We start from the raw sequence: 11,346 nt of genomic DNA on the forward strand, positions 1-11,346 counted from the left end.
GGAGTGCTGCCATTTAGTATTATGATCTAATGGTTTTTTTTATAGGTCAAGTGTATATATGTCTTTTGCTCAAAAAATAAATAAAATTACGAGACAAGCTATGTTCACAAGGCCCGGAGTTCCATGGGCCCTCAATTTTAACCCTCTTTGTTAAAACTTTTTTTAGGCTACTATTATTGGCACTCGAATAATCTAATTATGCACTTATCATAAGAGTGTCTTTTTATACATATAATAAAAAATTAGAAGTGCCCAATTAGATTTTTTTAAGCACCAATAACAATTGTGGTTGTGTTTGACGAAAAAAAAGGTTGCAAGCTCGGCTATAGCCTACGGTAGCTAGCTCCACTAGTGCTTTCGATAACATTACATTAATGCACTTCAAACCCAATACTTTAGAATAAAACATCATTTTATTGTATATAAAATTTTTTGAAAGCCAGTACTTTGGAAGAAAACCTAGCTGACTATGTAATACGAGAAATTGCCAGGTTTCAAGGTTCTACGTATCAGGACATGAGTTGATTTGGAATTCTTAAACCAGTATAGGACGCTTTTGCCACAAGTCACATAAGCTAATTACCCGGCAAGATCATCACACGTAAATTAATTAAAAAATCTCCTTGGTGAGTTCGTGGATAACTCTATTAAGATTGTATTAATGATCTGTACATTTGGAGGAAATAGCTTAAGAGATGAGAATTATTTATTTATTTTTTGGTCGAAGCTTAAGAGATAAGTTAGAGAGACTCTTTTTCTTATGTGATTGTATACTATATTTGTACAGCTTGTCTGTAAGGGGGTGCATGGCCAGTCTTAAATTCCTTAGCGAGGATCCACAAAACGAGTGTGTAGATGTTAAATAGAGATTTAGTTCATTACATATGATCAAATATGTGTATTTGCACGGAATCTTAAATGTCAAGCAAGTAACTCTCATTAATTGTCGTACTGAAGTAACCATACATACAACGCCATCCGGCTCTTTCTGACCGTAGTTGGTATTATTTTCGGACTAATTTTTGAAACAAAGGAGATCAAACGTAAGACATAACACGAATCAAGTACAATAGACCTACTAAGTTTGAATATATTGTCCAAAAAAATTATTATTTTTCAAATAAGGAAGACCTTTTTATTAAATTCGCACAAGGGCTCCAAAATATTCGATACGGCCCTGCTCAGTGCAAAGTTGAAAGAACATCATTTTACCGCAAAAGAGCAGCAGGGACGTACTCTCCGCTGCCCTATGCTTTTGCTCAGGTAAAAGAAAGCCGAAACCTTGATATCAACCCAAGTTAGGAAAGTTGATGCATGAGTTCATCAAAGCGAGCTTGATCTGCCGGAGAGATGCATATTAAAACTCTTACGCCCTGCAGGTGGCGATTGAGACAGTTTACGTTGCAATCCAAACTCCGGCGTATGGTCTCATCCTCTTTTCAATGATCGGGTTCAATTGGCGCACTGACAAGTTTTTCTGGTTCTACTACTTTAAATTGACGCGCTTTATCAGCTTCACATTGTACGGCATGATGCTTGTAGCTCCCTCTCATGCCAGGCCACCAAATCGCGGCCATTGTGATGTCCTTTTTCCCTGAGCTTCTGGAATCTCTTCTCCGGTTTCCTCCCCCAAGGATGGTATGCATCCAACGCAGCTCAAGCCGGTAATATGTTAAAGATTTTCTCATTACAAATTCTACAGCACGACACGAATGCTAATCACTTTTGTGTGACTTGGGACTCGGCACTAGCATCTGACAGAATTACTCGCTAGTAAAGTTCCGTCGATTTGAATCCGTTCAGTTATTATGATATGCTCGTTTTGCAGCTAATTCCGATATAGCGGAGGTGGTACTACTGGGGATTGCCGGTGGCTTGGGCAGTCTACGGACTTGTGACATTACAAGTGGGAGACAGAAGTCGGTTAGTTGAAATTCCAGGAGAAACTCATATGCCAGTGCAGATTTACTTACCAGATGAGCAAGTAGATCAAAGTTTTCTACACTTTTCACACCTTCATATTTAATACTTGTACCGGGAACACATGGTGGTATAATGTAAGCGGAGCATATTTCCCAATGTTCTTTCCTTATATTTTGACTTGTGATGTACTGCTTTGTTCCGAGTACACTGAAAAATTACTTATATTAAATATCTGGGCGCCTTACTAGATTTTGGCACTCATATTTTGCACAATCTCAGTTTCTGTAAACCCTAACACAGAACCATCAACTCCAGAACCCAAAACCTTCAACTCTTAACCCCAAAACCCTAAAAACAAAGATGGGAACGTCAAGTGCGGAGATCCCCATCTGTTCCAAAAATAACCACATAATCTACTTCCAAAACAAATCAAACACCGAGAATTTAAATTTAACAAAATGTCGATCTTCTCAGATCATCAAAAAGTTCACATGGTGACACACTCATTGTGAGTTGGATTAATGTCTTTGAAATCGCCTCACAAACATGACTACGAAATTGACACATAAACGGTACATTAGTATGTTTACATAATGAAAGCAGCAGGCCTATAAATTACAAGCAAACTATTCGGCATTCCAGGAGTTCAGAATACAGTATTGCACTAATAACACAAGCTATAGGTGACTTCAAGTTCTTTACACGATATATTTTCTTTTCGGTTCTCTTTATGTTCTACGAGAGTAAACCTAAAGCATGATCCTTAAATCAGTATTTGTGCACAGCAATGAACTACCTCTCATCAGGTTTGACGGGAGCATTGGCCAGGTCCTGAATCTCCTTCTTGCTCTTTATCACAGTCCAGCTCCTGGTATGGAAATCCACTTTATCCAAGTCCTCTACGATGCCCATATACCCATATAGAAATCGCTCCTCTGGGTTGTCTCCCTGTATTGCTGCTTCCACAATTTTGCCATTTGAGGATATTGCTCGCTCAAAATCTACTCTGCCACGCTTATGCTCTGCAAAATGCTTCTGAATCCTCTCCGCATCCCCAAGCCCAGTAAACGTTCCCAAGAACTTCACCACCAAAACACTTTGGTCAGCAGGCTTGCCCAGGCAAATCTTGATTCTTCCTTTGATTAAACCGTTACCTGCCACGTCATGTTGAACCCAAAAGTTTCAAAACAAAAAATTGCCCACCTAACTCCAAATAATTTAAAGATCCAGAAACCCAAATGGTACCTTGCCTTGATATCCGCTTAGCCTGCATACAACGTGATTACATTCTTTTCTAGTTTACTTATTCAATATTTTGTCTAACTTTATGCTCAAGGATTTAATAGCTTCAGTAAGTATTGTATAACTAAAAATAATAAAAACAAAGTCACTCACTTCTTAGAAAAGCCTCGAGCGCCTCCATGGATACGACCTTCCAACATTCAGGATTGTTGTCAGACATAGAAATATTGTGGACAACAATTACAGGAGGCCAGAGAATCAAATCTTCCTTCTGAGCCAAAGCTTCTGCCTTGGGCAGGACCTGGGGAACCCAAGTGACCGTGTCAGGGGGGACAACGGTACTCCATCCCAACAGAACACAAACTGCTTTTAGAAGACCCAAGTGCTGTGCCCTCAGCCCAACTTTGTGAGACATATATGCATGTGTTACCAGGCGCTGAGTGTCCATGAACTCCTTCGACAAGCTGGAACACAGCATAGATGAATAAAAAATCAAAAAAGTACGTATTCGCGAGTACCACTTCTACCAGAGGAAAAAAAATATTAAGGCAGAAACATCTACAATATCCCATTTAAGTAGTATCATATACAAATTTCACGCCCTAATCAGTATCCTATATAAAAATTCAAAAATTAAAGACAAACTTCATTAAAAAAAAAAAACAGTGAATACAAAACCAAATGCTTTTTTTTTTTTCTTTTTTTTTTTTTTTGTCGAAACAAAACCAAATGCTATTTGAAGACCTCAACTGCTACAGCCTTGGTTGATTCAAATTAATCATCTAGCCTCTCATTTGAGGCAGAGCTTCATTCCTTCATATCCAGTAATATACACATTCATAAGGTGTGATGCTTTATACCAGCAACAAACTACCACATTATCAGGCTTGGGACGAACTTGTATCAATTTAAGACACAAGTCTCTGACATAGTAGATAACCTAATAAAAGTAAGTACGCATCAACCTTGGAGCAGTAACAAAACAAACCAATGCGCATCTAACTCTCGATACAACTTTGTCCAACGAATGCTTTCTTAATTTCACCCTTAGAAGTTTTATGACATTTTATTATTTATTTCTAATTTGGGTTCTAATCATCTTTTCTAAAAGCTCAAAATTATCTTCCACAGAGCATATAGGAAGTAGCCCGCACATTCAACCTTACAACCAAGTAAATAACTGGTCTTCCCATGATAACAACATGAACAATCATATTATTACCATGCATTGTTAGCAAACCAAATGATTGATCTCAATGTTACTGACTTTGTAGATCACTCCATGCGCTCTTGTGAAAGGGAACTTTAAACCTACTCATGCACATATTATAGTCCCTCAGAACCTATTACTCCAATTTTCATTGCAAATCTTCTTTCCCATTTCTTACCGAATATAACTTGCTTACTTCTACTCAACTAGCGAGTTTCTACATAACTGGCCAGTTTCTTCATACTGTGGATCTACAAATTACAATGACGGACTCCAGAGCCTCAAAGATAAATTTACTCCAAGTGAGAAGCCAAGGAGCTTAACACTGCTTCATAGGCTACAGATATGCTTTATGATCACATTTTTTGCATGCATTACAAAAAATAATGTCCTTTCATGAATGAATGTCCTCCAAAGATACTTCAACGTCCTGAGAATATTTCCTAAAATGTTCAGGTATAATAAGTACATGCATGAGTAACGAAACACTAGGCATTTTGACCTGGATGCCAATAACTTGATACCAAAATGGCTTCAGCAATTAAGTTTGAACCAGAGTATGGAATGAGAAATTGATTTCCCTTTCCGAGAGGCCTATTTGAATCAATGTATCATTTAAAATCAAGAACCTCATTTCACTCTTGTTCTACAATCCATCCTATGTACATCCTATCCCTCCACCTCAAACAATAAACCAATTTGCATAAACTCTTTGCAGCACCAAAGCCTGGAACTATGTACAGAAGATCCACATTTACTTTTGCTAGTGAACAAGAAACTAAAAAACACTAACAGGTCCTGTATCAGTTTCCACTGGACTAGGACGACCCTTGTTTCATCAAATGGTGTCTGTCTTTCCCACTACAAAAACCATGTTTCCTGGAAATTTCAACCATGATTGGTAATGAACAACTCCTTAAACACCATTTCATATTAGTAGATGTTCACCCAACGAACAAGGAAAGAATCAAAAGACCACATAACTATCACAAATTTAAGGTCATACCAAAGTGATTTGAGTAATACTAAAGAACCCTAAGTAACAAAAGCTTAAAGTAACTGCAGGAGTTGACTGCATCGATATGAGTAATGCTAAAAACCTCCTGAATGAAAATATGAAAACTGGAGTCCCACTTAGAAAGAACATGACAGAAAAGAAAACAGACCTTCGGCCGCATACGATGCAGAACAAAGTACCAGCCTTTCCTTGTTCCTTGTATCTTCTCCGAACAGCCGAGTTCATATTTAGCTTTTTAGAAAATGTTAAAAAGGCTTCATTTACCATTTGCATAAACTCCTCAGAGTCCTCGGATGGCTCAGGACCTGCAGAGCTCAGCCCATTTTCTGATAGATCGACATCAGTACCATCACTTGCATGGACATCTTCTAAATAACTATCATGTCTTTTCCAAACTCGGTGCTGTTTGTGAACACCACTTTTTATATCAGTGTGGTGCGGCTTATGCCTACTTAAAGGACCAGACTTTCGATGACCCTTTACATATCGATCACCTTGTTTATAGAATCTGACTGAATGCCTTTGCGCATTTTCAAAAGAGTGTTGAGATGGCAACCAATCATCATATTCATATTCATCATGACGGCGCCCAACAAATACCCTCTTAGCCTTACTGTATCTATCATGATCAAATCCAGCTGATGCAGATGTACAGAAACTGCCTACATCTCCATCATTCCACTCTTCACCACTATCATATAAATCTTGGAATTCTCTAGATGCCCACTTACTAGACATAATAGTTCTAGGATTATGTGTACTCATATGTTCTTCAGTAGCATAGTTTCTTTTGAGCATCCTATCTGATGGTTCATATATTCCAAGCTCCTCCCTCATAATCTGCATTCCAGCAGGATGTCCACGCATTTCTGACTCATATTTTGATACAGGAGACAGCCTGTCCTGATACTTCAGATTCACATCTCTTTCAAAACCATAATCTTCTTTTGGATGTGCGACCTGAAAATCTTGGGATGCCCCGAAATGGGATAGTTCATAATCTTGTGGATTTCTCCTTCCTAAATTGACATGTGTGCGTCCTGAACCTGAATATTCCGCACCGTGCTTTGATGTCTCTGATACTCTTCTTGAATCAGGGTAGTCTATTAAAGATTGCCTTTGCAAAGTAGGATTATTTAGCATAATGCCCTTTCTTGAATTTCCAGAAAATCCCTCAGTATCATCCATTCTATCCATAACAGGGTTCATACTACTAGGTCTTGACAAATTTTGATGCTCATAAACCATTCGAGTATGATCATAGTCAAGTTGAGGTCGTGGAGGCATCATTTTATGTAAGTCATCAGATGGATATCCACGATCATCAACTGGCATGCCCCTTGATTTGGGAAAACAATAATCATCATGCTCACCTCTAGTAGGACTATAACTCTGGTAACTTGCCAGACTCCTCTTGCCAGAATCAGGATCTCTAGAATAATCTGCTGGTGGCCTTTGCCTATATGCATTAATGCTCGAGGACTCTATAAACTTCCGGCTGCTACTTGAATACTCATCCATAGAAGGTAAGTGACGGCCACCCCGGTAGGAATCTTGAAAGTCACTCCTTAGGTCTGTGGAGGTTCTAGCATGAAAATCCGTATTAAGAGCACTTGACATCATTGGGTACAAACCATCCCTTGAAGGAAAAATGTGTTTCTCTACTTTGTAGGATTCTGTCACTGGTAATCTATCCAAAGCAACAGGATCCATGTACTGAGGCCTTTCTTGCTGAAAATGACGTACATTCATAATCCGTTTTGATGATGGTAGGTGTTCACTGCCTTCTGCAGGGGTTGTCACAGGATGCAGGTCTGGAGGTGGCCAATATGTTCCTAGTACAGTGTTATCTTGGATAAGTGCGGGTTCTGATCCTCTTACCGCACCATCTTCCACATGCATTGATTTTTTACTCAATGCCTCATGTGTACCGCCAACTGACAATCTGCTTCCATTCAATTCCTCATTACTGATTCTAGAGTCATTATTCTCAGACCCGTAAACTCGTCTATTATTTGAATCGTCATTCACACTATATATTGCAGGCTCAGCCAATCCAGTTCTGTGTTGTAACTCCAAAGGAACAGGTGCAACTAGAGGTGGCGAATAATTCCTAGGCAAAACCCCGACTCCCTCATCAAAATGTGGCCTTTTCCGCATGTCACCAAAAGGCTGCAGTGGCGACCTGGATCTTGACCTCCGCCTCACCCGATCAGTCCTTCCACCACCCAAATGCCAACCATAGTCCCTCCTTTCAACAGAATCAGTCCTTTGACTCAAACCCACATCCCCTGGCAATCCCCGAGGGCTCAAATTCCTCCTAATAGACTGATCAGCCGCCTCAAGTCGCATATTACTCCTCCTATCACTATTACTATACGGGTCAGGACCCAATTCAAATCGGCGGGGGGCATGTAATCTAGAAGCTGGAGATTTTTTGTTGAAATTTTCATGCTTCCCAGAATGCATTTTGAGATTCACAGCTAAAAATCCTCAAATTTCTATGTCATATAATTGAACAAATATGATAATAAGAGCTCGAAAACCCTAACCCTAGTAACCCATCCAATCACAGTGCAAATGGGAAACCCCTAACCAGAAAAACATTCATATTATTCGACCAGAGATCACCGAACGGAAATTGAATTCCATGAAAAGTGAGAATTTCAAACCTTTCGCTGGGAATCCATGAAATTTCTGTACATGAATACGATCGATCTTTCTCAGACTCCTTCAGTTCTCGATCATAAACCAGAAATTTGCCGCTTTTTCTTCTCAAATTTTGTGATTGGAGCCGACGGGCAAGAGAAACTGATGCGTTAAGACCGTCGTTCTTCCACTGGGAATTTAAATTTCTTGGTTTTCTGGGTTGGTCGCTCAGAGAGTATTCTGAGAAATCGACGCAGTTGGAAGGAGACTGGGAAGAAGATGATGCGGTTTTGTAAGCGGGGAGCACTTTTTAATTGCATTTACTTTGACTGGAGGATTACTTTTTAAAGGATATAACTTTATGACTGTTTGGCTTCATCGCAACCGTCGCTTAAACTTACTTTGACCAAAAAAAAAAAAAAAAAAACAAAAAGGTTGCTTAAACTTACTTTGTGGTTAAGGAAAACAATATTTTGACCCCTTAAGTTTGTGTTTATTTGCAACCTCATACAATATTTCAATCTCATACATTTATTTATTATTTATTCAATGTCATATAACCATTAGCCAATTCATTATATTGGTTGTTAAGTAATGGTTCAGTAAGCACGGAGCTCACATTTTGTTGATTTAAAGTCTAAATTTGTGCAAAGTGGTTAAAAACTAGGGAAATACTCTAAAATGGGACATTTTCATAATTTTGGAACAGAAATAGGACATACTCTAAAATGCCCACATATAAATACTAAAAACCCGTACTCATTTCATCATTTTTTGTCATTTGGAAGAGACGATGCCGAGAGAGCTCTATGAGCTCTGGGTTTCTAGATTGAGCTCAAATCTCTGAGCTCCGATTTCTAAGAGAGAGAAGTCGAGAGTGAAGCTTTGAGGTGAGGGTTTCTCGTTTGCATCAATGTTCCATCCTTAAAGATATGATTTTTGTACCAAATTTTTCGTTTTGGCAGGAAAGTTCCATTCTTTCCGACTAGTGAAGTTTCGGCAGCCTTATTTCCCCTGTCATTAGGTTCGTCTCTCTCTCTCTCTCATCTCTTTCTCTCTCTAACTCGGTCATTATCTCCATTTTTGCAACTAATTACTTGTTTGTTCAATTAGGTTTTTTGGATTTGCAGAGATGGGAAGTCGAACAAAAGAAGGATGGGGAAGAAAGGGCTCGAAATGTGTTCTAGAAATCTTTATTTGTTTATGGGTTTTGTTATTTTAGATTTTTGGGTTTCAATCTTAAGAGTTTTGCATTTTAATTTTTGTTTCGGGTATTGAAGATTCATGGAGTTGTGTTTGTGGATTTGGCTTTGTGGGTTTGTTACAGAATGCTCAATATTTGTTAATTTTATTATGAACTTGCAAATTTTTTTGAATTCGATATGGAATGGGCGTTTGTTTGAAAATGTTTGTGAATTACAAGTCTTAGTTCAATATCAAAGAAATTGTACACGATATGCACATGACATGCACATTTGTCATCTATATATGATTTGCCATGTGCTTGTATATTGTTATCAGTATATACAAGGTGTTGGATTCTAGGTTTCAAAAGGTCTTTCAGACAATGAGTTAAAACCATAACAATGGGTTTTGAAAAAACAAAAAATGTACACACCTCTAAGTTTCGAACCCATGTCTTGTTGAAACTATGGATGTATAGTCCCCACAATTACAAAATAATTAGATATGCATGGGCCAACCTATGTACAACATGATGTATGAAATGTGAGATTTGACAACACAATAACTTTTATTTTGGAAATAAAGTAACAACATTTGGAAGCATCTTTCAAGTTAGAGGACAAAAAAGTAGTGGTGGGGATTTTTAAAACTTTTGAAGGTCACATGCATCACATCTTCACCACATAAACACCTTCAACACATTCCCTCTTTTACCCAATTGATTTCATCCTCATCATGGCAGACTTGTGTATAAATATGTTTCTCACAAATAGTTGCAATAACCATTAACCCTTCTAAAAAATTAGACTTCCCAGATAGCCAAAACAATTGAGACCACAAACATGTCAAAGTTCCCACATGAAACTAAGAGCTTTAACTCAGAGTTCCACAAGTGGTACAACATGGAACCTCCTCCACTTTTGGGGTCATCGAAGGTAAATCCTACATCATTGTTTAGCTCTGTGGACTCAGAGACGTCGCTAAAAAGTATAAATCAGGTCCGCAGGAGACTCGACTATGAGACAGGCGTCGCTAACTATTGGAACCACAAGCTAATGAAGGCAAAAAAAGAGCTTGTGGACCTCAACAGTGAAGTCAACGAAGTGTTCTACCGTGCAAGCAAGCAGAAAACAAAGGCTAACACGTCTAGAGAAAGAATCACATTCCTAAATTTTGAATTGTTCCAGAAGCGTCGGGGTCATATTGAGTCGTACGAGAGTTCTCGGGAGGGAAAGGCCGAAATAGAGGAGGAATGCAACAAGGGCTTTGAGAAATTTCGTCAACTAGCGAAGGGAAAAGAACCGCGTCAACCATAATGGGATTATATGACATGCGTACTATGTATCCTTATTATATGCACATACCATGCACACATAATGCACATTAAATGCATATCACCTTTTAATATCATATGCACATAATATGCCATGCGCAAGACATACACACCTTATGTATGCAACCTGTACAACATATGCACGTCGATGCACACATTGGAAAAATTTTGTGAAATTTCTGCAATTGAACTGAAACATAAATTGGAATATACCAGTATTGTACTCTGTCAAAAATCAAAATTTTCCCACACATTATTGTAAACCCAGTCGACATTAGCATGTTGGCCTTGGGATTCTCTTCAAGACTAGGCGTTAAAAGGGATGAGACTTACCCCATTATTTTAGGGTTTCATATCTTCGAAAACGCACCATTCTTATAGTAGTGAAATCCCAAACAATAAAGTGCAAATTGGATATCAAAATTTTGCTTCCATGCTTTGTTTCTAAATGGATTGGTTGACAAACTATTTAGCAAATTGACAAGACAAGGTAGATGCGGTGTAGATTTGATGTACATGAACTTCATGTCTTGTCCTAATCTATTTGAGTTGTGCATTGCATTCAATACCTGTAAGATGTGCTTTTTCCTCATGTCAACTCATAAATTTCGCAATGTTTAATAATAATATATCACAAAAGTAGTGAGTTTTAATTAATGTTTTGTTTGGGTACTTAATTTGACCTAAAAGGGTTTTGGAAAAAAAAATTAATTTTTCCAATTCAAGTTTATATGTTTTTAGTATTCAAGACGCAGTGGGCATATCAAGACCATAGGAGATCATACA

At 38.2% G+C, this 11,346-nt stretch overlaps 1 protein-coding gene and 1 long non-coding RNA gene across 2 annotated transcripts; one reads left to right on the top strand and one right to left on the bottom strand.

Moving 5' to 3' along the window:
• Positions 1 to 2,366: 2,366 nt before the first annotated feature.
• Positions 2,367 to 8,377, bottom strand: LOC137735279 (uncharacterized). The gene is made up of 3 exons (XM_088697692.1): positions 5,542 to 8,377; positions 3,319 to 3,629; positions 2,367 to 3,077 (listed from the first exon to the last, which is right to left on the bottom strand). The coding sequence occupies exons 1-3, from the start codon at positions 7,860 to 7,862 to the stop codon at positions 2,716 to 2,718; spliced, it is 2,994 nt and encodes a 997-aa protein (XP_088553818.1). The 5' UTR covers positions 7,863 to 8,377; the 3' UTR covers positions 2,367 to 2,715.
• LOC148695478 (uncharacterized) lies at positions 3,850 to 8,358 on the top strand. Its single transcript, XR_015964553.1, has 2 exons — positions 3,850 to 4,457; positions 4,498 to 8,358. It is a non-coding gene; the product is annotated as an uncharacterized LOC148695478 (long non-coding RNA).
• Positions 8,378 to 11,346: the final 2,969 nt, after the last annotated feature.

This window comes from Pyrus communis, chromosome 7 (genome assembly GCF_041283825.1).
Source record: "Pyrus communis isolate YQ-2024b chromosome 7, ASM4128382v1, whole genome shotgun sequence".
In the NCBI taxonomy this organism is placed as follows: domain Eukaryota; kingdom Viridiplantae; phylum Streptophyta; class Magnoliopsida; order Rosales; family Rosaceae; genus Pyrus; species Pyrus communis.

Coding starts and splice junctions, on each gene's coding strand:
- LOC137735279 (XM_088697692.1), bottom strand. CDS start 7,862: ATGCATTCTGGGAAGCATGAAAATTTCAACAAAAAATCTCCAGCTTCT. Junction 3,630..5,541: donor TGCATCGTATGCGGCCGAAG/GTCTGTTTTCTT, acceptor GCTGTGTTCCAG/CTTGTCGAAGGAGTTCATGG. Junction 3,078..3,318: donor GCTCGAGGCTTTTCTAAGAA/GTGAGTGACTTT, acceptor ATGACGTGGCAG/GTAACGGTTTAATCAAAGGA.